The sequence below is a fragment of the Ictalurus punctatus genome, chromosome 6, assembly GCF_001660625.3.
Source record: "Ictalurus punctatus breed USDA103 chromosome 6, Coco_2.0, whole genome shotgun sequence".
Lineage (NCBI taxonomy): Eukaryota > Metazoa > Chordata > Actinopteri > Siluriformes > Ictaluridae > Ictalurus > Ictalurus punctatus.
In genome coordinates this window covers 31568838-31595590 of record NC_030421.2, presented here as the reverse complement: position 1 = coordinate 31595590, position 26753 = coordinate 31568838, and the positions used below count along the sequence as shown (strand labels likewise).

General features: G+C 40.8%; 1 protein-coding gene across 1 annotated transcript in view; it reads left to right on the top strand.

The window, feature by feature from the left end:
* Positions 1–26753, top strand: part of LOC108266766 (activin receptor type-1) — a 47190-nt gene extending 20437 nt beyond the window's left edge. Inside the window, exons 2-12 of the mRNA XM_017470477.3 lie at positions 3398–3471; positions 4205–4462; positions 7348–7599; positions 8095–8352; positions 14255–14460; positions 18004–18103; positions 19265–19411; positions 19528–19803; positions 22114–22311; positions 24783–24913; positions 25544–26753. Coding sequence (XP_017325966.1) covers positions 3398–3471; positions 4205–4462; positions 7348–7599; positions 8095–8352; positions 14255–14460; positions 18004–18103; positions 19265–19411; positions 19528–19803; positions 22114–22311; positions 24783–24913; positions 25544–25678 — 2035 coding nt within the window. The 3' untranslated portion in view covers positions 25679–26753. The remainder of the gene's footprint in view (positions 1–3397; positions 3472–4204; positions 4463–7347; positions 7600–8094; positions 8353–14254; positions 14461–18003; positions 18104–19264; positions 19412–19527; positions 19804–22113; positions 22312–24782; positions 24914–25543) is intronic.

Here is a 26753-nt window from a genome sequence, read left to right as displayed (position 1 = left end):
CCGTTTCTAAAAGTAGATGGTGAGGTTTTTTCGTTGGTATTTAATGCTAGGTGGCTTTGCGACGTAGGGCCGTCATTGGAGTATGTTAGCTAAAGAGGAATAACAAAATAGCTAGTCGCACCTTAAGATTTGTTAGCTGGGTAGATAAGCATAAATAGCTAAAAAGTGTGTCATAGTTAGCTGTAAAATTAAGATACTGACATCAGAGACGCTGTAATGTTGTCTGAAATCACCCACATGGTTAAAAACATTGCTTACATGATGGCTTAGAGGGTTGTGTGAGATTTAAAAAAAAAAAAAAAAAAAGACTCTCTCTAACTAGTATGTTCTTGCTAGCTATTGCTGCAACATAGGACTACAAGTGTGTGTTTAGCTAAACATAAATAGCTGCATAACATGGCTCAAAAGCTAGCAAGTTTCATAATGAACTGCTGTTAATCTGAGAGGCTAGTAGCTAAACATCAAGCTAGCTAGCTAGCTATCTTAGCTACAGCGACGTATCGTATAAATGCGGGAGTGCTTGCTGTGCTAGTTGAAAGCCAACGCAGAATGATTCTTTCTTTTTTTTTTTTTAATGCAGTTGAGAGATTTTAAGAGCAGGTTCAGATAACTGAATAATAAAGAGTGCAGATTTTGAGAAGTATTAATGGGCGATGTAATGTGCCATCGTAGGTCAGTGTGTGCAGGGAAATTCAGGTCACTCGATATACTGCCTGCCGTCTTCCTCTAACAGTTCTTAGGATAATTGAGTGAAATCCCCAGCTGTATTCATTCTTCTAATTGAAAGCAGAAAATGCCCCCCTTTCCTTACATAGTTCTATTTCCGTGAATTCCCGCTTTGCTCTCGGTCTGCCCCACTGCCCCTTCATTCACCTCGCTTACCCCCTCAGTTTGCCCCTGCCCCTGCTGCTAACAGTCACTGATTGCATGTGTGTGTGTGTGTGTGTGTGTGTGTGTGTGTGTGTGTGTGTGTGTGTACGTGTATGTGTATATATATGTGTGTGTGTGTGCGCGCCTCAGTCTGTGTGTATTTGTGGCCTGATTAAATGAGCAGAATGTGGTCTCTGGGCATCCACCACGCCGCCAGGCTAACACTAACAGGACACACTTAATTTTTTATGTCTGGGAGCATCCAGGCAGCCACAAAGCTCTCTCTCTGTCTCTCTCTCTCACACACACACTCACACATCCACACACATAAGCTAGATAAGTGATTTGTGTGGAATAAACAGGTCACGAGGGAGCTCTTAGCTGCTAGCGTTTTATCACGTTGCAAGAACAACGATGATAGTAGATTTTGAGTGGGCTTTTATATACTCTGTGTGTGTGTACGGGCTAAATGACTGAAATGAAGTTGGAAGGTATGTGTGTGAGTGGGCTGAATTTAGGGATCCTGGCTCTGAAATACACTCAAATTCTGCACTCATCCGTCCTGCTGTGCGTCTATCCCTCTCTCCTCCTCCTCCTCCACCTCCTCCTCCTCTCACGTCTGGCTTCTCCACTCTATCTGCCAGGCAGCCTCCCCTCCTCTGTCTATCTGTCTCTCGCTCTCTTTCTCTTTTCTCTCTCTCTCTCTCTCTCTCTCCCTTACTCTCACTCTGTCCTAGCCAATCGGAGTGCTCCAGTCTTCCCACAGCTTGCCACTCAGTGCCTTGTTGCCAGGACGACAGAAAGGCATGAGACCCACTTTAGTTCAGGATTTTAAACTTGCCGTTGATTCCGTGCCCAGCCGGAAAAGAGCTCGTGTCCCGCAGAGCCCGAAACCCCGTACTCGCATCCGTTTGCTCGTTCATATTAAGTGTGGTTTATAATGTTTACAAATATCTCTAATACCGTAATAATCATCCAGTTTCCTTCATATCTCATTCTCAGTATTGCCACGCAGTGGCTTGCTTTAGTTTAAGACTTTCGTTGACATTTTTTTTTTTTTTTATGGTCCAGAAATTAGCACTACATCTTAACTGGACCACCCCCTTCTTCTACAGTATATTTTGACACAGGCTGTGAGGTCAGTAAAGGAAAATCAAACTTGTTAATGTTTGCCTAGCAATCGCAGTATACCAGTTTCTGATTGGATACGTCTAGCCGTAACATTTTTTCACAACGTACACGTTTGGCACCGCAATGCAGGTTAACCCCGCAAAAGTGGTGCTAACCCTGCTTCGGAGCAAGGTCTCATAATCCCGGGGGAGTGGTTATAGGCTCTGGGTTACTGATCAGAAGGTCAGGAGGTCAAGTGTGGGTACCAATGTGGGTCCTTTGGCAAGGCCCTTAACCCTCAATTGCTCGGTTGTATAAATGAGATAAATGTAAGTCGCTCTGGATAAGCGCGCATGCCAAATGCCATCACATGTAAATGTTAGATGGGTAAAAAGCGATCCTAACCCTGCTTTTAAATTAGAGGTGTGAAATGTTCCTCTTCCTGGGGTTAAAAGCAAGGTTTAGGACCACGATAGCCCCGGGTTAAGCGCAGTGTGAAAAGCTCTATAATCAATAATATAGTCAATAATCTGGTTATTTTATGTCCATTTATGTTTACTTATCGATATCTTGGCATTCATTCTGTGTTCGTCATCAAGCATGATGGCAGCCAAAACGGCTTTTAAGTTGCAAGAGCGTCCACCTAGTGTTTCAAAACAGAACGACGTGGGTTTTCTCGCCTTTAGTGAGGGAATTCCGAGTAGAGCACGTTTTGCCGAGACCGACACGATTTAAGATGTGTTGAAAACACCAGGAAGATGAGCGCAAAACTCCGTTAACGTGCTGAGCTAAGACGTACCCGTTCCATCCCGACGGGGCTCAGGTGTAGTACGCGGACACTCTCTTTACATGCCACGAATACACGCGGGATTACATGTGCCTTGCATGTCAGCAAAGAATCTCAAGAGTTTCGAGTGTTTCTAGACAGTTTATTCGCACTTGAAATGATGACGTCATTCAGCCGGATGAAAATCCGCTTGTAAATATAACCGATGGAAATCTTTTCTCAACTGTTGTATTCGGAGGAATCCTGACCTCTTGCTTCACTAATCTTGTGTTCCCCCTCTCTCTTTGCCTGCCTACTTCCCTTCTCTGACACTCACTTTATTGCCATCTCTCCACCTCCTCTTCCACGCTCTGCTCTCTGGTGTTTGAATTGCATCTCCTTTTTTCTGGCAAGCAGTAGGAGGGTGTCTTCGTCTGTCTGCGTGTGTGGGGGGTGTTTTTTTTTTTTTTTTTTTTTTTTTTTTCCTCTTTCTCTTTTTCTTTTTTTCTTTCTTTTGCAACTACGCAGTTTCATTACTCCGAACTCAGAATAATATGAGTTAGCAGTTGTAAAGAAACAGAAGGTGAAATCTGCTTATATGAAGCATATTTTGTTTAAATTTCTGATGTTTTTCTTTGCGTTGGTTTCCAGGTCTGCGATGGTCCATGGCATCATGATCCTCCTGCTTGTGGTCTTGATGGTTTTACCAGCTGCCAGTGTGGAAGGTAAAAGTTGCACAGATTCCGTTTCGTCATAAGCTCACATGCAGGAGGATAGCAAATCTCTGAAGGGCCATTTACAGACTTGTGTGTGTTTGTGAGAACGCGGGAGTGAGCGAGAGTTAGGTAGCATCCTTCTTTGTTCAAGGACACTCAGTCTCTCTCCGTTTGTGCCAACTTATTTGTGATGGCTTCACTGATTGCCTTTCAGAGCTAGAATGATGACTGAGCATTTGAGACCTCTCACACTCTCTCTCTGTGTCTCGCTCTCTCTCTCTCGGTCTCTTTTTCTCTCTCTGAGTCTCTCTTTCTCTGTCTCTCTTTCTATGTCTCTCTTTCTGTCTCTCTGTCTCTCTTTGTCTGTCTGTCTCCCTCTCTGTGTCTCTCTCTGTCTCTCTTTGTCTCTCTGTCTCTTTTTCTCTCTGTCTGTCTGCCTCTCTCTCTCTCTCTCTCTCTCTCTCTCTCTCTCTCTCTCTCTCCGTCTCCCCTTCTACTTATAATGTATTAACCAATCCACAATGGAAATGATGTGCAAGGCTTTGTGTAATGAATCCCAAACTCTGTGTCCTTCTTTCGACTTTCCTTCTTGTATTTCACTGCTGCTTTGCATAGCACACTTTAGTATCCTCTGAAGTAGTATTTGACATTGCCGGCTCTCTGCATCGCAGTACTGCAGATAAAAGGAGGGAGGAAGAATGATTCACTCACCCGTGTGTGTATATGTGTGTGTCCTGCGTAGATAAAGCAACAGTGAATGACTTTGAGTGTGTGTGCGAGTGGCAGACATGCGGCAGCAACGGTCGCTGCTTTGGCCAGCAGTGCTTCTCTTCCGTCTCCATCCGGAACGGGACGGCCCTGCGACAGAAGGGGTGCATTGTGGGTACGGAGGAAGAGGCGGTACAGTGCGGAAGCTCCCCACCTGAGTCTGGCGTCATGGTGCAGTGCTGCCAGGGAACACTGTGCAACAGCAATCTTACTGTGGAGATACCAAGCTCAGGTGAGCCTCCTAAGGACCTAAAGAAACCGTGGTCATTAGACACAGATACACCAGAGATCTGAAATGTCTTCCATCAATTAGCCTTGACCTGCATATTTATATATATACACCAGGATAAACTAATCTAGACCAGGATAAAGTAATCTAGACTAGGATACCCAGACCAGGAAAAACTAACCATGACCAAAATACTCAGACTATTATAAACAAATCTAGACCAGGATACTCGGACCCGGATAACCTAATCTAAACCATTGTAGCCTGGTCATATACAGACCAGGATTAATCGATACCAAGATAAACAAATATTGAGCAGCATGCACAGTCCGGGATAAACCAATCTAGATCAGGATACTTGGACTAGTCTAAACTGGACTACCGTACGGAGACCTGGACAAACTAATCGAAATCAGCATGCACATACCAGGATAAACTAATATATACGTGTGTGTGTGTGTATACACCAGAATAAACCAATTTAAACCGGGTTACTTGGACTAAAGGTCCTTTCACACTGAGTGTGACGTGATAAAGCGAAGCGAATCGCCAACGAACGATATCTTCACACCGAACGCGAAACGATCGATCCCCTTCAGCTAATTCACTCCTGCACGATAGGTGGCGCTGACCGAGAATGTATTTTACGCCTGCACACTATTCAGCTGATCGGTGTTGTCTTTGACCACCGAGAAGAGGAATCAAGTAAATGCTGGCAGAGAGCACTACAACTGTTAAGAAGCGCAGAAACGAACTTTTCTTATTTTTATGTGTATTCTATCCAGAAAAGGAGGCAGACATTTTTTTTTTGTGTTTTTTTGAACAGCACCATCGAGCTGTTTTAGTATGAATTAGGGATGCACCGAAATGGGAATTCTTGGCCGAAATCGAATAGAATGAAAAACTTGGCTGCAGGCCGAATACCGAACACGTTTTTTTTTTTTTTTTTTCCCGCGTTTTTTCCATTTATTTTGCCATTTTTTTCACCGTTGCATAAATTAAATAGTCAAAATGTGCTTTTTACTATTTTATCTTGCTTTTCAAAGAAAAAAATCAATTACAAATACTACAATTTCAAAATATTTATTTAACACTGAACATTTTTTTTTCATTCCAGCAGGCATAGATTACCAACAAGGCACAATATAACTTTAAATAAATAAATAAATGAGTAAAAATTAAAATATTTTGATATGGTCATCTTTGAGCCCCCCTTGAATAGCCGATGTTAGGCCTGTAACTGACTGCTGAAAGGATGGAACACTCTGAAGCCTACAACAAAATCTGCATTAAAAGGTGCATTGGCAAGAGTGCAGAAAATGGTTCTATTGGGTTCTATACGTCTGATTATATTGGGGATATATACCGCTCGCGTCCCTGTACACCTATAATCAGCGCTAAGCGCTGGCAGCTGAAAACAATAAAGCCACACCCTTGAACAACAACCAGTGACAAAACAAGGAGGAGACAGAACAGAAACAAAACAAACGCACGTGTCCATAGTAAACAATGTCACGGTTGTCAACATTCAAAGAGCATGCGCTCGCTCAGCATTCGTGCTCGTAGCTCGTGCATGCGCGCGCCCCCTCATCTCTCCGAGGACGCTGCCAGAAGGGGAGATCGTGACATTCGCACGTCTCACTCTGGTTGCTAGGCTGGTCGCGTCATCAAACACGTCATTGTTCGGTCAAATTTAATTACTGCCTTTTCATTTATTCGGCCGATTTCAGTTGCCGAACATTCGGTGTGTGTGTGTGTGTGTGTGTGTGTGTGTGTGTGTGTGTGTGTGTGTGTGAGAGAGAGCATGTGTGCTGAGCCAAGTGAGGGTAAAATGGTAAAAGGCCAATTGGATGGAAACAGGAGGGAGGCACTTTGTTGATAACAGAAATGTGCAAAAGGTGTCTAATCTAAGTGTCTAATCTGGATAATCTAATCTAGACCACCATATACAGACCGGGATAATCTAATCTAGACCAGCATATACTGACCAGGATAAACTAATCTAGACCAGCATATACACCACCAGGATAATATAATCTAGACCAGCATATACTGACCAGGATGATGTAATCTAGACCATCATATACACACCAAGATGATCTAATCTAGACCAGCATATATACACCACCAGGATAAACTAATCTAGACCAGCATATACACCACCAGGATAATATAAGCTAGACCAGCATATACACACCAGGTTAATCTAATCTAGACCAGCATATACACACCAGGATAATCTAAGCTAGACCAGCATATACACACCAGGTTAATCTAAGGTAGACCAGCATATACACACCAGGATAATCTAATCTAGACCAGCATATACACACCAGGTTAATCTAATCTACACTAGCATATACACACCAGGATAATCTAATCTAGACCAGTATATACTGACCAGGATAAAGTATTCTAGACTAGCATATACAGATCAGGATAATCTAATCTAGACCGGCATATACTGACCAGGATAAACTAATCTAGACCAGCATATACACACCAGGATTATCTCATCTAAACCAGCATATACTGTACACACCAGGATAAACTAATCTAGACCAGGATAATCTGATTTAGACCAGCATATACACACCAGGATAATCTAATCTAGACCAGGATAATCTAATTTAGACCAGCATATACACACCAGGATAATCTAATCTAGACCAGCATATATAAATTAGGATAAACTAATTTAGATCAGGTGAATGAGACTAGGCTCATTTTATCTAGACTAACATACACAGACCAGGATAAACTAATCTAGACTAGGATAACCAGACTGTGCTAAACTAAATTAGACCAGCATACACGGGCAGGATATGCAGGTTATCTAGACTAGCATACTTACAATTATGTTTATTATCCGTTTGTTTCCTTTCCAGATAAGGACTCCACACAGCATGTATGTGTGTGTGAGGGAGCGGATTGTCTGAGTGGGGGGCGGTGTGTAGGAGAGCAATGTTTCTCCTCAGTCACAGTCACCAACGGAAACCTACAACACCGTAAAGGCTGTTTCTCTGCCTCCCAGAGGGGCGGGGCTAACTGTGACACACCCAAATCATCTAATAACATCATTAAATGTTGCACAGGCCACCTGTGTAACGCCAACATTACAGTGGAACCTCCAGCCAGAGGTAGGTCGCTTTACCACTTTAGTTTAGTTGGATATCAATCCTAACTGCAGTTACATCATATGGAGGCATGCTGTTGTAGGCAAATAATCAATGATGTGGTGGTGTGATGCAGAGTTACTGTCAACACCCTGAAGTTGATTTTCCCATAACAGCATGTCTCAAATTGTTTTATCCGTTTTTTATACCATATCCATTTGCCAACAATTTATTTTTTAATAATTAAAGAATTGCATACATTTTATCTGTTTAATGTCCTAGAACATCTGCGAAACAAATCCTCCCAAAAGTGCTAAATAAATGTCCCCTTCACGTCACCATATCAACAATTACATGTCTTTTAACGGCCATACTGTTATGGAAAATGAATCGACGGCTTCTAACCGATCAGAATCGAGCGTGTAACAGCACTGTGGTGTAATGTATTTGAATTGAAATTCAATCGCGTTCTTCGCTAACCCGCACACCCGTTCTTTCTCTGGTCCTCCCCCTAAACAGACACGGAGACGAAACAAAAAGAGCACGAGTGCGTGTGTGAGGGTCGTTCTTGTGTGATGGGTGAGCGGTGTAAGGGACAGCAGTGTTTCTCGTCTCTGACTGTGACTGACGGAATGCTGGTGCATCAGAAGGGCTGCTTCACTGTGTACGAGCAGGGTCGCTTGACCTGCAAAACCCCACCCTCACCTGACCAGATTGTCGAGTGCTGCCAAACTCACCTGTGTAATATGAACCTCAGCGTGGCTCTGCCAATCCGAGGTAACACACACACACACTCACACACACACACATCTATATACATATATACAAACAAAAATGACCACATTACAACAGTGCATATTGTGCCACGTGCAAGGATGTCCATCGTTTGTTTTTGCCACAAGAAACAATAATTTTACGTCATCGATATTTGAAAATGGAAAGTAGAAGTTCCAAAAAAAAAAAAGAAAAAAAAAAAGAGGTTGTAAAGGATTTAATGCTGGAATGTTTGAGGAAGAGAATAGATTCAAGACGTTAATCTCTACAACACATCTACAACAGCAAGATGCTGACTGACCTAGCATTAGGATTTCCAAGTTAATCAGCAATTTCTTGTCTCATGTGGTACTTCCCATCATTATTTTTCTTCTTATATTTATATATATATATATATATATATGTGTATATGTGTATATGTGTGTGTACACGGTAAAGCACAGGTTTATATTAACGTGCTCGTTATGATATGTCATCGTTTCTATAGCAACGACTCATTCAGACGGACTAATTGTTGATTTGTAAGGACGTTGATTTGTTTGTCTCATTAACGTCGAGAGAGCCTGGTGAGGGAGTAATAGCTGCTGTAACATAAGTGAGGACAGGAATTAGATGTCATTTTAAACGTGACGCAACTTAAAACAGAAAAATAGAACCTGAAATCACATTACTGTGGTATAAGAGAAGTAAACAAACAAACTTGTGCTGTTCTAGGAAAAGAATGTTTGGATGGTAACAGTAGCTACTCTACCTCATATCACACCAGCCCATTGTTGATTATTTTCCTGTAACAGCACACCCCTACAAGTGTTCCGTTCCGTAAAAACTCTGATAAGCAACACTGATGAAATCTTTACCCGAAGGTCACGTGATTATGACCTTATTACGCTTTCGAACAAAAACGCCACCGTTTTCATGCTTGTAAGCATGCACCGTGTGTCTCCTCACACCTTCACACACCTTCACACACCTGCTGCTCGTTTTATTAGCCCCACTCTGATCGTAGGCACGGTCGGTGAAACCCTTGTTGTTGTTGTACTAAAGCTTGGCGTCCTCACACAGGAGCAGGAGCAGTGCAGCAGGTGCCGGGGCGGGTTTCTGTGTGAATCCTGGATTACAGTCCCTGAATGCCCTTCACCTCTCCTTTCTCCTCTCTCGCATCACCTCCATTTTGGGCTGAGATTCCAGTGACGGTTCTCAAATCCCCGTTTCACGATCAGAGGCCTGTGCCGGGCTTCGTTTCGCCGAGGCTCAGGCTGACACGTTTCTGCTCGGCACAGCAAGGCATGAAATTATCTGCCATCATCGCGCCTCTGAATTCGGTCTTTTCAGACTCACGCATGCCTCAGCTTTACATGTCACACTGTAAAGATGGGAAACAGTCCTGCTGCGAAAGGGAAGCTCCCGGACAGCAATTTTCCCGCTTCAGTGACCGATTTCTTCCGCTCCTGTCCTTGTGGAAACAGGAATCAGGCGAGTCGCCATGCCCACGTGCCTTCCAGGAGCCTGTGAAGTTTGTGCTTTGATTATGATGGTAGCAGTAGATAGGATAGATTTTTACAGAATTGTAAAATCTACAAACCATTTGTAAAATTGTAAAAACACAAACCATTAACGGTGAAAACTGTTGATTTCATAATCAAAGGATCGTCCACTCGTCCAGGGTGTGTCCTGCCTTGTGCCCCGACTTCCCTGGGATAGACTCCAGGATCCCCCATGACCCTGTGTAGGATAAGCGGTATGGAAAATGGATGGATGGGCTTTCCTTAAGTCTTTTAAGAAATCCTTCATCTTTAATGTTAATGATATTTCAGTTTCTCTAATGCACAATTAAGCTAAATCCCACGCAGCGAGCATATATAGTGAATAATGCTCAAATTATTTACCATATAATTAATTATTCATATACAACTCGGATACCAGTAATCTGATATTCATCCATAGAACAAAATGACTAAAATTGTAAATCCAGTATCACGTGTAGATGAGTGCATAAGTCTGAAAAATGTGGAAAGAAAGAAAATGTACATTTTTTTTTCAGACCCCTTTTCAAATATCAAGAAATAAGAATAATTTCCATGGGGGGGAAAAAAAAGTTTTAACAGACTTGACGCAAATAAATGTAGAATATGGGATCTTAAATGTTCAAATGAGAATTTGTAATTATGTGACTTCCTTCAGGGTCACGGGGAACCTGGAGCCTATCCGAGGGAGCATGGGGCACAAGGCGGGGTACACCCTGGACAGGGTGCCGATCCATCGCAGGGCACAATCACATACACACTCACACACCCGTTCATACACTACGGACACTTTGGACACGCCAATCAGCCTACCGTGCATGTCTTTGGACTGGGGGAGGAAACCGGAGTACCCGGAGGAAACCCCCGCAGCACGGGGAGAACATCCAAACTCCACACACACAGGGTCACGGTGGGAATCGAACTCCTGATGCACAATTCTTAGTTAAAATTCTTAGTTAAAAAATTCCCATATCAGCATGAGCACACGTCGTTCTAACAAGCAGGCGTCTTCGGTTGTCAGAACTGTGATCGCTTCGGAACAAACAAAAAAACAAAAAACAGGTTTTGCAAGAATGATATTTTTCTTCTTTAGCTTCTTCTTGACCTTTGAGATAGAGCTTATGTCTGTCACACATCAGAAAGCGCGGGAGATGAGGATTTATCAGATCAGTTGGGATAGAAGAAAATGCTTTCGTGTCTTAACTCTGCATTCATCTCTTGGAGGAATGAAAGGGGGAATTATGAGAGAGGAATTATGATGTCTTTTTAAATTGTAGCCGTGTGTGTGTGCATATCTTATTCTGCATACGTGCGTGTGTGTGTATGTGAGACGTAGCACAATTTTAATCAGATTGCTGGATTCCTCCCTGTATGCTGTATGGGGAAAAACGGAGTCTTGAATGCAAGTGAGCAGAAAATGGCGTCTTTGTCTGGAGTGCAGCCCGCTCTCCTGCAGTCTCACATGGGAGTGTGTGGGCGGTTCTGCTGTGTGGAGCTGCTGGCTGCGTGCGGTAGTTCAGGACAATCATAAGCCCTTGTTTGGCCTACCTTTATATCCTGTGTTTAACCCATTTTAACATCTCAGCCCACCTTTCGCGCAGACCCACTCTGTGCCGTCAAGTCTGGTTTAACGCTGCGTTCGTGATCAAGTAGAAACCAGGAAGTCGCCGACCCCCGAGTAGGAAACGCATACATGCGTACGTTCCAAACAGCTTTCCAACTTGTAATACTCTTTCACTTTCTCAAGAACTCGCAGCCGGAATTCTGTAGCGTCGTTCCCACAATGCGACGCCCATGGTGCGAAACAAGAACGGTGGAGCACCATTATACGTTGAACCAGGTTTTATTTTAACATGACGAAATACCGAAATGTAGTATAATAACTGGAAGCTTAATTTGTTTTATGCCAGATTTTTGTGGACTTTTTTTTTAATAGCACTGAATTACTTATTGTTACTTGCTCCAGATAGAAGCCAAACAAGTGCTGGCTTACTGTGAAGTGACTGACCTTAAACAGTGAAGGACACTCATTTTGCAGCATTTGTAGCACTGAATCACTTTCAAAATGATTGAACTAGCAAAACCACTATTCTTGGATGGTTTGCAAGCTTATTTGAAACAAGTGCTAGTTCACGGTGAAAATTCTTTTTACAGTTGAGGGAGCTTTTCAGGTAGGAGGTAGGACGTCAGGAACTTCTGGTTCCAGTATCTCCGCTTTATCTGAAGTAGCTGTAAATAATGCGTATGCTCAGGAGTAGGAGGTATGTTAGTTATTTGCAGGCTTGCAGTTCTATAAGGTGTTGTAGTAGTAGATAGCAGGTAGTCGTTTGTAGAGATTTGAAAACATCCCAGCGGTAGAAATAGAAACTCAAGCCTGATTCAAAGGCATAAAGACGTTAAGCGTCACGTTCCTACTCGTGCCACTATGGATGTTGCTGTGTTGAACTTGCATCACAAATTACATCTCGTTTGTTGTCTGTTCTAACAAGATGCTGGTAGGCTTTACCTGAGAAGATAAAAACAAAAAAAAAATCATCATCTAAGGAATCATATTGTCTCAGCAGTGCTGGGTGTAAAATACTTATTAGAAACGTTGTTAGCTAAGCTATTCCGAAGCAACAGCTCTCTAAATGCCGACTTCATAAGAAACAGCTATGTGAAGTTGACTTGAAAGAGAAGATCTACTCCAACAAAGGAAAAAAAATGTATAAGTAGATTCATTAAAGTGCACCTATTATGATTTTTCAAATGTGACCTTTCATGTAGTGTGTTATAGAGCTGTTTGTGAATGTAAAAACATCTGCAAAGTTTCAAAAATCAAAGCGCACGACAAACGGAGTTATCGACTCCCAAACGAAGGAAGCGATTCTGAACAGCTGAAACGAGTCGTTAGTGATTCCAGACTTTACTTCCTGTACTAACCCACGTAGGATTGTAACAAAAAGCCCCGCCTCTGGTCTTCATCGGCTGTTCGCGAGCAGAGGGAGTTGAAACTAGTTACGGTGGTGGGCGTTTCCTTTTTGACGCACACTGACATCAGTAGTCCGATCACAACAGACTGGCACATCTGACCAATCAGAGCAGAGTATGCTCTCTGAAGGGAGGAGTTTAGAATGGATCATTAAACGAGTCGTTTGTGACACTGGCGGGGGGGGCGGGAAAGGTGATTCTGCAGTTTAAGTTATGAGCACGTTAAAGTGCTTTTTGATCTCGGATGCATGTAAATCTATTGTATGAGTCCTTTTAAAACAAAATTAGGCACGTTTCAAAACCATAATAGGTGCGCTTTAAATTATATATTGTTCAGGCTAGGTTAGGTAAACACTGTAGCACTTATCTGAGATGAACCCACACTTCTTGATTCAAAGCAGGAGTTACACAACAACTTTATGGGGTTGTGTAATTTGTTAAACGAATAGCTTCTCATCTGCTGGTGCTTCTTCACAATGCATCTCAACCAACCTCTCCTCATGTGTGTTCGTTTTGTTGCAGCTGAAATTCCTGCCAATTCCCAAACCCTGTATACGCCACTACTGGGTACTTACTGCGGAGATGGGAAGCTAGTTTGGATGTTTCTGTTCCTGAGAATGAATTCTGAACGGTCTTGTGCTCCTCTTTCCAAAGTGCTTTCCTGACTTTCTAAAAGCCTTGACTCAGCCCACTCTGAGCCTAACTTTAGAAGCCACTCAGAACCCTTTCTCAGCCTACTTTTAGCCTGGGCTTAACTCTCCTTAAACCATCACAGGGCTCTTGAGTTTTTCTATAGCCTTTACTCATCTTTTCCACACCCCAACTCAAATGTAAACCCACTCTGATTCTGTCCACCATTAACTCGATCAGCCTACTGTCCGTTCATGGACCTCCACAAGCCAGCGCCATGTGCTCTCCCACTGTGTAGGTGCCTCAGAGGAGGATAAAGATGTGTGTGTGTGTGTGTGTGTGTGTGTGTTGTACTGTTGGCCACTCTCTGTGTGGTCCAGGCAGTTTGGGTGCAGTGAGACCGAGTGTGGGCTTCAGCATACCTAATTATTATAGCCTCTCCCAGCAAAAGCCCAGTCTGAACTGCAGCTCCTTTGTGTGTCTGTATGTGTGTGTTTGTGTATTTACCCTCAGGCAACAAGGCACACCTGGGTAAATGGACTTTAAAAAAAAAAAAAAAAAAAAGTCTCTTTGTGTTGAAAATGAATAGAAAGAATTCATGAACATTTGAACTGAGTTGAACCGAGTTAATAATTACATCTCTGCACCCTGTCTCCTATGTACAATAATAATACAATTACCACAGATGTTCAAGTCTTTTTAGTGCCACTAAGGGAAATAGATCTGTAAAATGAAATTTATTGCACAATTGTGTTTTAATAATTTCTCTTTCTCTCTCACAGTGGCAGAGGGCCCTAACTATAGTGTAACAACATTGGTCATCGTAATTGTGGCTCCAGTGATTGTCCTCATTATCCTTTCAACGGTGGCCATCTTGATTTTCCGTCGAATCCACCGTAACCAGATGGAGCGGTTGACGGCCCGCGATGCCGAGTACGGCACCATCGACGGACTCATCGCATCCAACGTCGGCGAAAGCACACTCGCGGTAAGACTTGCACACGCTTTACGCACCTACACAGAAGTGCTTGGTCCCCTAATCGCTGCCTAAACCGATAAAGTAACCCTGTACTCAAAAACGGGATTGTATGGTTGATTTTAAAGTTCATTTTGTGATCTCAGAAAAAAAGGCTCGAAGGTTCTCACATCCCATGACGAAATTATCAGAGGAAACTTTTAGTTATAAAACGTACATGATAAGCTAGCTAGCTAAATTAGCTAATGTTTGATGAGCAGAATTTGAAATTGTTGTTATAATGTATTTTGACAAGCTGCAGTTCAGAGATAAGAATTTAACCATATAAATACAAAAGTAATGATACGGCATCACCTTATGACAAACGCAGTCTATTTTACGAGATAATTTACTAACTGGCTGGCTTGAAAATAAATATGGAGGAAAAAAATACGGAGCCATTTTCGAGTTGAATGTTTTCAATGAATATTCACAAAGCCTTGCATTTTTAATAAGGGTATGTGTTGTGTTTTAGTGTTTGGTTTTTAGAACTTTCTTGGGTAAAAAAAACTCATCAGTAAAACAGATTATTTCGAATGGTTTAAAATGCCACCTTCAGGGGCTTTTCATGTGCATGATAATTTTATAGCAAAGCAGTCCATTGAATATTTTATGGTAATTTGCTGTTATATTTTTAGGGGGGAAAAAAAGGTTTGGCATCTTTTGAATTTTTTTTTTAAAATGATTGGTTACAACTGCAATGTTTTGTTTTTTTTTTTTTTAAAAATGAGGGATGTTTGGCTTCTGTCATTTCCGTAATAATTCCGCACCATCAACCCCAGCAAGCTGTGTCCCTCACTGAGTGCTCCTTTCTTGGCTCTTGGTGTTTATTTGCTCAAGTTAGTGCAGTTGTCCTTTCTGAAAACCTCCCACAAATCTGTGCCTGAGTTCATTAATCCCCCCTCAGGCAAGCGAGCCGGGGCATTTAGCCCGCTTCCTTAGCAGTCTCCTACAGCGTTGCCGGGTGTGTTTGTTGAGTTGCTGGTGTTGGATCTTTTTCAAGCCGTATTCACAGAGCCTCGTGGAGTGCTTGGCAACCGGGCTGAACTATGCGGTGGCTGAGTGTTTGCCTGAGCATAATTAAAAAATACTTTCCAGTGCTGTGAGAGAGGTAGAGAAGGCCAGAGATGATATTAGGAACAGTTGAAGAGGCTCTTGATGCAGCATCTCTTGGTTGTCTTGCGTTTAAAGTTGGATTTTTTTTGTTTTTGGTAGGGGGGGAAGGGTAAAAAAAAATACAAAACGCCATACAGCTACACAGCTTCCAAAGCCATAGTGTATTAAAGAGTACCCAGCCCAGATGACTGTTTAAAGCTGCAGGGGTTTACATTTGTGCTCTCACGCTTGCATTCCCCTGCTCTCCAAATTGTCCTCATCAGGCAGATGTGTTTATCTCTGGTCGCTGCTTTGGATTAGATCGTCTTTTCGCGTTCTTGTATGTTTTTAATTTAAATAGCATGCTGTGCTGTTAGAAGTCCAGGTCTGCTTGGTTGCTCAATGTCTCCATCTGGTGGTGTTAGGAGTCTGCATTACAAATCAGTCCAGAGAAACAGACACACCAGGTTTAAACTGAATCTGGAAGGAGGATTAGGAACGGGATAAGTGCTGGCACTAGTGAAGCTTCTAATTGTGGAAAGTCAAACTGGGTCTGACTCGGTGAGATCTCGTTCCAACAGCAAAACAGATTGGATGTGTTCTGGTTTAAATATAGCTTTAGTAGCTGTATTTGCGTTGTAGTAAAAATGGCTTCATAATGAATTCTTGAAAATCCAGAATTATTAAATGGGGAATAATTTGACAGTTGTACGATTGTTGGCCAGCACTTTTATATGTATGAAATCATCTAGAGTACTATTTTTTTTTTTTTACACTAATTACTGAATTATGAATATTAGCTACTCTACATTTTTAAGATCAATAACTAAATAATAAGATGATATTTCAAGAAGGGTTGGGAATTTGTAATATTTAAAAGCTCTCCTCAATTCAAAAAACTTCACCTGTCATTAAAAAAAAACAAACAAACAAAAAAAAAAAATCAGGCTGTTCTACTGACATTCTGATGTTCTGGCCCAGGCCATTGGTTCTCAACGTGGGATTCAGGGACCCCACTAGGTCTGTGATTTAAAAATAAATAAATAAAAATGAAAAAGTTGTTGTTGTATTGATTAAAATCACAACCCACCATTTTTCAAAGTTATTTTATTCATTATTTATTAAGATTCTGCTATTTATTACATTATTATTCTTCTTATTATTATTATTATTATTATTATTATTATTATTATTATTATATTTTATATCTTTGTATTATATGTTTAGATTTTTCTGTTTCTACTTCTATGCTAGTAAATTCAGTTTTTTATGTCACCAGACAGTTGCAAAAAACTTTTCACTGCATGTCGTACTGTGTATGGTTGTGTGCGTGTGTGTGACCACTAAAATTAGAATTTTATTAATAATATTATCTTTGAATGCTATATAAACTATTAAGGGGGGCATGGTGGTTTAGTGGTTAGCACGTTTGCCACGCGCCTCAGATTTGGGGGTTCAATGCATGTTCTCCCCGTGCTTCGGGGGTTTCCTCTGGGCACTCCCCTTTCCTCCCCAGTCCAAAGACCTGCGGTGCAGGCTGACCGGTATTTCCAAAATTTTCTGTAATGCGTGAGAATGGGTTTGTGTGTGTGTGTGTGTGTGTGTGTGTGTGTGTGTGTGTGTGTGTGGTTGTACCCTGCGATGGGTTGGCACCCCGTCCAGGAGTCCCCCACCTTATTGCCCGAGTCCCCTGGGATAGACTCCAGCATCCCCCGCAACCCTGTGTAGAATAAACGGTATGTAAAATGGATGGATGGTTATGAACGATTAAACTATTCCAATTTAAGTCAGCTTATAAATAATATCAAATTGGACCAAATGTGTTCTGTTAGTGGAAAGTGTAGTAAATATACAAAATATTACTGCACACACTAAAATAATGGGAATAAAATCTGGGGAAGTAATGGGAATAAATCTGTACTGATGAGCTCAGTTGAATTGAATTGATTTTACAGTTGAAGCTGTCCCTGAATACAACATGTTTGAGAACCCCTTGCTTAGGAAGACCACATAAATGTGTTTTTGGGTGTAGCTTTGGAGGAAACACACAAGCTGTAGAATCTCGATAGTTGCAATTTCCCACTTTCACGTATACACATCATATCAACTTTTTAATACTGTGTGAACGAGCTTTTTGGAGGAAGCCCTGGATTAAAGAAAGTTCACGGTATAGTTGCTTCTTGGTCGTAGTTAATGACGTACCAGAGACTGAAAGTCTAGCTTGTGAGTCGTTTTTCCCTCCCCCTCCTTAAAAACAGGTTAAAGCCCTGACCTTATAACCAGCGTCCGCTTCTTCAGATTGTCCACCAGAGGGCGACCCTATTCTTATGCATTAAAGTCTGACTAAACATTTTCTGACTCAGCGTGAAGATTATTTATAGTTCTCTCTCTTTCTCTGTCTCTCTCTGTCTCTCACTGCAGGATCTGTTGGATCACTCATGCACATCAGGCAGCGGTTCAGGACTGCCTTTCCTGGTACAGAGAACAGTCGCTAGACAGATTACACTGAACGAGTGTGTGGGTGTGTATCTAATCAGTCTCCTCTTCTCCTTAGAAAATGTCTCATTTTGTGCATCTGTCGGTTTACCCAGGACCTACACATCTGGTGTTTGGCCTCTTTAGAGATTCTGTCATGAAACCATTTCATTTTTTTTTCCTCTCAGAGAGCGAGCAAGACAGATGTAGAGTGTGTGGGTACTGCTTAGATGAATGTGTTTAATCCGGCGTGTCTGTTCGATCTCCAGAGGCAGTAAATATCAAAGTCTTGGTGTTAATCTGCAAGAGACAATGTTCTTCCCAATCTTCCTACAGACGGCTGGGAGGCTACATGCCTTTTTAAGTCCACTAACATGGTTGGATTAAGAGAAGTAGAACTGCCTGAGTCATTCACCGATAAAGACCATCTGCTGTTAAATGTCTGACGAACTGATCATAAGATTTGAATAAATTGTCTCATAAGATAATGCTGCACATTTGAATGGTGTTTTAAGCACAGCGGCATTTTTGTGGAAATTTCCAGAGCGTACTATCAGGTTAAGCTAAGGATAACGCCGGGTTTACTGTCAGAAATCTTGGCAGTTGTGTATGCGTTTGAGTTTCCACCAGTGTTTCTGAACCTTTTAAGGGATTAAAGAGTTCCGAAACACTTCTGGACAAGAACTGCACAAGAAGCCGTGTTGCAAACGTGAGGTAATGTGCCGAACATGAGGACCATGAGGAAGATGTGTTGTTCTTTATAGTTTTCCTTTTTATTGCGCAAGCCAACAAATGCAAATTAGAGTTGCTAACTTTGTAAAGCCCAAAACAGAATTTTGTTAGCATTGTGCTCTGTAATCTATATAAAACAACTCCAGTAATAGACTGTTGGATAAACGCAGGATTTAAAATAGTAAGATATAAGAAAGATGGTCATTTTCTGAAGTCTGGGTTTGAGTCACTCGAGTAGGTCCTAGTCCAAAAACAGGTACCTGCTCTCAGTAGCTAAACATTTTTGAACTCCGGTCTGGGAACAAAAGTCACACCCCTGGTGGTTTGTCCAGTGGAAATGCGGGTAAAGTTCTGAGCTCCTATAAAAAGTTTCCTGTGGAGGAAGTACACATATTGAAACACATCCTTTCTGGCTGCAGTGCTTCCAGCTATGAGCTTAAAGTGTGTGTGTGTGTGTGTGTGTGTGGTCTCTCAGGGAAAGGGCGTTATGGAGAGGTGTGGAGAGGTCAGTGGCAGGGTGAGAACGTGGCCGTGAAAATTTTCTCCTCCAGAGACGAGAAGTCCTGGTTCCGTGAGACTGAGATCTACAACACGGTGCTGCTGAGGCACGAGAACATTCTGGGTACGTCGATTTGTTCTAATCAGCTGTCTGTATTAGGATTAGTCCAAAATAAGAATATTAACATGTTCGTAATGTACGATCAATCCAAATTCGTATTTCTTTCCCTCTTCCGACAGGCTTTATCGCATCCGACATGACGTCTCGTAACTCCAGCACTCAGCTATGGCTGATCACACATTACCACGAGATGGGCTCGCTGTATGACTATCTGCAGCTGAGCACGCTGGATGCCCCGGCTTGCCTGAGGATGGCGCTGTCCATCGCCAGCGGCCTGGCGCACCTGCATGTAGAGATCTTCGGCACACAGGGCAAGCCGGCCATAGCTCATCGAGACCTGAAGAGCAAAAACATCTTGGTGAATAAAAACGGCCAGTGTTGCATCGCTGACCTGGGTAAGGATACGCCCGAGGCTGGAGACAATTCATTTCATACTAATTAGCAGTTTTGCAGTAAAAAAAAAAAAAAATAGACGGCGTGTTTGCAAAAATATTAAAGGAATGGGTTTGGTCATTGCTACTCTTTAAGCAGTGAGTGCATTTATGTGCTACTTAGGGCTGCAACAACTAATCGATAAAATTGATAATAATTGATCATTAGAATAATCGACAATGAATTTCATTATGGATTAATTGGGTCGGCGACGTTACTGTAGATAACCTCGTCAGTGACGTCACTTCACGATGGTGGAAACCGCATTTTTATCAATAAAACACAGCGGAGGTCACCGAGTGAGCTGCTGCGGGAAAAGCACACGATCCGGGTCGTCCAAAACACGACAATGTTTTACATTAAGCGCTTCACATATACTCCTAGGTGTATTAACGTGGTTTGTCGTGTCAGACACTGCGAAAGCTGCGCGCGCCGTTTAATGTGTTCCAGACATGTTTTCTTCAGCGCAGAAATGACATTTTTTACCTTTATATCCTTATCCGTGAACGTTAGAAATTCACGCCAGTATTTCCATTTTACTTAAAGGCTCGTCCTGACAGCGAGCGAGTCTCCGTTAAACTTCACCGAACGAGCGCGAGTCCACGCATGCGCGTCAATCGAACGCCGCGGTAGAAAGGAAGCGCAATAACTCCGACTAAAATATTCATTTTGATCAAATATGTTGTTTAATGCTATATTTAGCGATGTTCAGGAACAAAAAGAGTAGTGTTTTGTATGACGGCAGTAACGGTAATGGGGTTATAAATGTAAGACGTGTCATATATTTACAGAATAAAGGAACATGTTACTTTAAAGTTTAAAGCTTTAAACTTCTGCTTTAAAGCTTGTGGACAATCAGATGGTCCTTTGCATAATTTATAGCGTAGCCCACATTGATTCAGTGTTTACATTGAATACCTTTTTCATAGCCTTCAATTTGCACAGGTCAACATCGGGCAGAATGTAAAATAACGTTGTTTTTTTCTCGGAAAAATACAGAAAAAAAATAATTGGCCTTTAAAATCCAACTAAGCGATTAATCGAAGAAATAATCGACAGATTAATCGATTAATAAAATAATCGTTACTTGCAGCCCTACTACTACTACTACTACTACTACTACTAATAATAATAATAATAAATATACAGGTGCATTTAAAAAAAAAAAAAATGAGAATATCAAATTAGTATATTTTATGTGCAATGAATCTAGAACATATGAACGTTCCACTTTTTTAATTTAATTACGGAAAAAAAACGATGATTTTCCAGGATATTCGAATTTTTTGGGATGCACCTGTAACGGTGGTGGTTGTTATATACCCAGTCAGCACAATCAACATTAGTAATAGCCTAATAGATTTTCTTTGTATTGTGTAAAGCAGTCATTCAATAATCAGAGGAAATTTAGCTTTACTCCAGGTCAGATAACCAATTTCAGTAGACAACTTTGATAAGTCCTGTAACTTGATGGTCACTTTATGACTTTTCATTAGTCGTGTGTTTTTTGTTTTTTTTCTTTCTCTTTCCCCTTCTCAATTCATTACTAACATTTGCCATTCTGACCTGCTAATAATAGCGACCAGTGCTATGTCTCTACAGAGAAACCGAGAGCACTTTGTCCTTATTCAGAAAACTCCTACTGAAATGCGGTGAGGCGCTTCCGTCTCACCAGAGCATCAGGTGTCCATTAGGCTCCGAAAATTCAGCCCAGCTTCACTCGGAAGCCTTAATGAAAAATCCATTAAAATGTATACCATGCTGTGAATACTAGGAATCTTTGCTTCACTTCAGAGATGGGATGGGTTCTGGGATCTGAGAGTTTTTGGTAAACAAGGTTTTAGTACACACCATGAAGATGTGAATGAAACCAGACACCTCACATCGGGGAGAGGTTTATTTTTGCCGTTGTTTGTCCGTGAAACAGAATTAGAAAAAAAAAATACTGTCATGGTCATACTTTACATCATAGTGAATGTAATGTTTTTAACCGCACAGGTTGTTTGTTAGTGGGTTGTTTTTTTCATCACTTGTGCCCAGTGTTGTTTATTGAGTTTCCATTCCGTTTCTGCCTTTTCTTATGGTATTATGTCCACAAGACGGCAACGTGTATTTTTTCCGTTTTGAAATAATGACTTGACTAGCTTTGAACACAGAATGACTATGAAATGTTTTGATGGCACCATATTAACCTGCACAAGGGTCTTTAAATGTTAATCTAGTATGTATTTCTATCCCCCCCGCCCCCTCCACACACACCCCCCCCCCCCAAGGCCTGGCTGTGATGCATTATCAGGACACAAACGAGCTGGATGTGGGGAATAACCCTAAAGTCGGCACCAAACGCTACATGGCCCCTGAGGTGCTGGATGACTCCATTCAGGTGGACTGCTTCGAGTCATACAAACGAGTGGACATCTGGGCTTTCGGCCTCGTGCTGTGGGAGATCGCCAGACGCACAGTCAGCAACGGTCAGTCAGATTTGACCTCCTCTGATGCCTGCTGTCTAGTCTGATCAAATCTTTTCCTTCTCTCATCATCTTAAAGCAACAGCAGAAACATAATTAGCTAACTAGCTATCCTGAGCAAACCTGACAGGATTTCTTACTGGATTTTTAACTAATAATCATGAATGATCATGGTCTTCAATGCTAACGCTAGCCAGAAAGTTAACAAGAGCTAACCTTCATGGATTTCTGACAGGATTTTTATCTCGTATTCATAAATTTTCCTGCCCTTCAGTGTTAATAATTTCTAATTTCCCTAATTTTTCCTTCTGGGGATCAGTAAAGTGTTATCTTATCTTATCTTAACACTAGTTAGCTAGATAACATGAGTTAATCCGACAGGATTTCTTAGAGGATTTTTAACTTAAAGTGCTAACCTGGCAAGATATCTGTCAGTATTTTAACTCATAATAATAAACTTTTAGAATGTTAAATGTTGAAACTATTTAGCTACTAAAAAATCTAAATGGACAGGTTTTGGGCAGGATTTTTAACTCCGCTGCTGAAAAAAAAACAACCCCAAAACAATATATGCCCTCATACAACTTGTAATGGTTGTAATGTTTATAATGAGAAATGTATTGGTTTTAATGGCAACTGTAATGGTCCTAATGGGTCTCTACTAGTAATTTGTTGCCTTATATTGGTGGCATGTTATGTCTAGTGGATACCATTAAGGACCAGTAATGATAATGATTTTAATGGTTAGCTGATGGTTTGAAGTGGTATTTTAGTGGAAACCATTGGAATTTCTGTTGTTGTTTTTTTTCAGCAGGGTCATATTAATACATTTCCACAGTCTTCAATGTTGGTGCTAGCTAGCTAGTTAATATGAGTTGTAACTGTCTGGATTTCCGATCGGATCCCATAATCATAAATTTTCATAATCTTCAGTGTTAACCCTTATCTGCAAATAAATATGAGATAACCCGACAGGATTATGTAATTCATAATCATAGCTTTTCACGATCTTTAGTGCTAACACTCGCTAGGTAGTTCAGTGAGCTTACCTGACAGGATTTTAACTGGTAATGATAACTGTTCATTATCTTCATGATTAATGAGAGTTAACTAGTTGAAATAAACTTGCCTGACAAGATTTATTTCGTAATTAAACATGTTTATCTTCTTCATTGCTAACACTAGTCGGCTAGTTAGCATGAGCTAACTTGACAGGATTTCCGGCAGACGTTTAAGTCAGTCAAGTTACACGCTAACATAAATGTTTATCATCCTGTGCTTATAAAACTTTTCATTTTCTCTGAAATGAAAGCAGTCTGGAATGTTTTTTATTTTATTTTTTATCATAGTTCCCTTGTGGGACCAGAATAGGTGGATGTTGTTTACTGCAAAAAATCATAGGTTAGAACTTTCTCCTTTACAGACTCATAGAGGTGATTTATTTATATATATATATTTATATATATATATATATATATATATATATATATATATATATATATATATATATATATATATATATATATATATATTTTTTTTTTTTTTTCTAGGAATGCAAATCTGCTCCCAAATAACTCTTGTTTGATCCCCAGGCCAAAATTTCCGTTAAGTTTGTGCAAAGAAATAAAAAGCAAACAAACTATTTGGGGGAATGGTTCGTGCAAAATGAGTAAAATGTGCAGCATGCAGCCATTTTAAAATGCTAAGCAGAGATTTTTAATCAAACTGTATTCACGGAGGTCACGCTAAGCTTGGAATGCAAACTACGCTTAAGCAGGTGTTAGGAAAGTATTTCTCGGGATGAAAACAGAGTGATTCAGCTATATTTATACTTTTAATGTTTTAATGAAGCTGGAGCACTTTACGCTTTAATGTTCATGAGCAATCAGTGGTATGCTGTGCTTTGTTGAAAGTGTTAATATGAGATTTTTTAAAAATTTTATTTGGGACCTCCATTTGAAGTACAGACTGCTCAGCAGAAGCAGGGATTGTAGGAAGGAAACTGAGAGACTTGATCAGAGATGTTCCTGTAGGATGTCTGGGGGACTGACACAGAGACGGGGTGTGGGAATGTGGGTGGGTGGGAGGGAACGCACTAGATCAACCTGATGTTCTAGCGCTATTAATGGCTGAGACCGAAAACATATTGTAGATCAGTCATGTGACAGTCTTGCCATCACTAGTGTTTGAAAGCAGTATCTGAAATGGACGCCGATTTCTCTCCTGTTTATGGCTTTAGCCTGCTATTAATAGTCTATCAGCAGTACGAAACTCGACCAAGGGCACATTTCCATTGCATAATCCACCTGCATAAGCCACACATTAGACAAATGAGCACAATTCAGCGTTGGTGAACTGTTGGCTACTGATTATTTGTAAATCTGGATCACAAACGTGATCATTGGAAAGTTAAAAATGTTTTTCCCTTTTTTTTTTTTAATGAACCAATTCATTCATTTAATTTGACTATATAGGTATTGTAGAAGACTACAAACCTCCCTTCCATGACGTAGTGCCTAGTGACCCCAGCTTCGAGGACATGAAAAAGGTGGTGTGTATAGACCAGCAAAGACCCAACATCCCCAACAGATGGTTCTCGGATTCTGTGAGTATATATTTGAACGGAATCAGTTAAAATTGTTGAACACTTTTAGGTCCTTAAGTGTTATTCATCATTTTAATTTCCTAACCATAATACAGCACAGGAAAGCTATATCGATATTCGATAAGTGAAAAATCAACCATAAGTAAACCATGATTATTCATATTTAAAATCTACTCGAGTGTGTTTGATTCACGTCCCGCCGTTAAATTTGGAATGAAGTGCACGTTAAAATAAAAAAAAAGTAGCCCTAAAAAAAAACTACGATTCATAGTTTCGTAGATTTCATAGATATTATAGTTTCTGAATTACGCAAGGAATAAATCTGACTCAAATTAACCTCTAAGGAACCATGGATTTTGAACATGTTGAACATTATGATGCTATATCGGCTTATATATTTTACACAGTTACCAGATGAAAGCCTTAAGGTTAAGAAAATGGTACCATAGAGCTATAACCAGCAACTTCTAACCATTAAATGAGAGATTAATTGGTGCATTGGATTAAGTCAGAGCCTCAACCTGATTCTCTTTGACGGAGTCTCAACCTCAGTTGGCTCACTCACGGGATAAACGACTCTTGATTCATTCGCTTCGTTGTTTGATTCCTTATACTTTCTCTGTTTTTCAGACTTTAACATCCATCGCCAAACTCATGAAAGAGTGTTGGTACCAGAACCCGTCGGCAAGGCTCACGGCTTTGCGCATCAAAAAGACTCTGACGAAAATCGATAACTCTTTGGACAAAATCAAAGCGGACATTTGAACTCTCTTCATATGGAAGATCCTCAAAGGCCTTTATGACGTCCAGCGGACGACTCGTCTGGAGATCCAGGAAAAAAAACAAACACACACACACACACACACAAAAAAAAGTGACCACACGGGCACAGTGCTCTCTTAGAGGCACAATGTATTTATTTTAACACGTACAGCGGGACACGTTTTGGCATCCAAAGATGGCACAGAGGGCATTTAAGAAGACTGCAGATATGTGACCTAGCTTTCACAGAGACTGTTACTGTAGCAAGACCTGGAAAGGAGAAAGTCGCTTTAGAGCTCCAGTTTACTTCTAACGCAGCTTCGATTTTTAGAACTGTCTGGAAACGACGTCTTTCGTTTAGTAATATTGTCCGTGCTTCTTTTTGATTAATTGCACTGGCAGTCGCTGGCATTCCTTACTTGCACTGTTACGGAAGAATTCGGAGGAGAAAAAGACAACAATTTTGCCAAAAAAGGCTGTATTTTATATTCCACTAGCATCATATCTTTATCCATTATCAACCACAGAGATAACGCAAGCAACTTTTTATTTTTATGTTCCAGTCTTTTTTGTTGTTGTTGTTGTTGTTGTTTACTTTTGCACTGCCATTTACAGTATAATGATAAAAAAAGAGCATCTCTGCCTTCATTTATGTCACTCGAGCTGTAATTTATTTAACTTTTATGTTTTTGAACCGTACAATAGCCACTCTGTTACTGTTTTGCCTGAGATGTTTAACGTGTCACTGATTTTTTTTTTTTTTTTTTTGTATTATTGAGCATTTAGCTATTTCCCTTTTGTTTGTTTCGTAAGCTTTATTGAGTATAGAATCTAAAGTAAATAAAAAAAAAATTCTTAACTCAAAAACATTAAGCAATGCCTGTAAACTGTTTATAAATGAACATGTGCACTGGCCACAGAACTTAAGTTTAAAAAAAAAAAAAATGTCGGGTTGTTTTATTTCCTATTTAAATATGTAATTGTACTGTATTAATTAAGACAGTATAGATTTCCACCTAAACTTATTTTTTATGATGTAATGATTAGCAGATTTAATCATAAAACCGTTTATTTGACA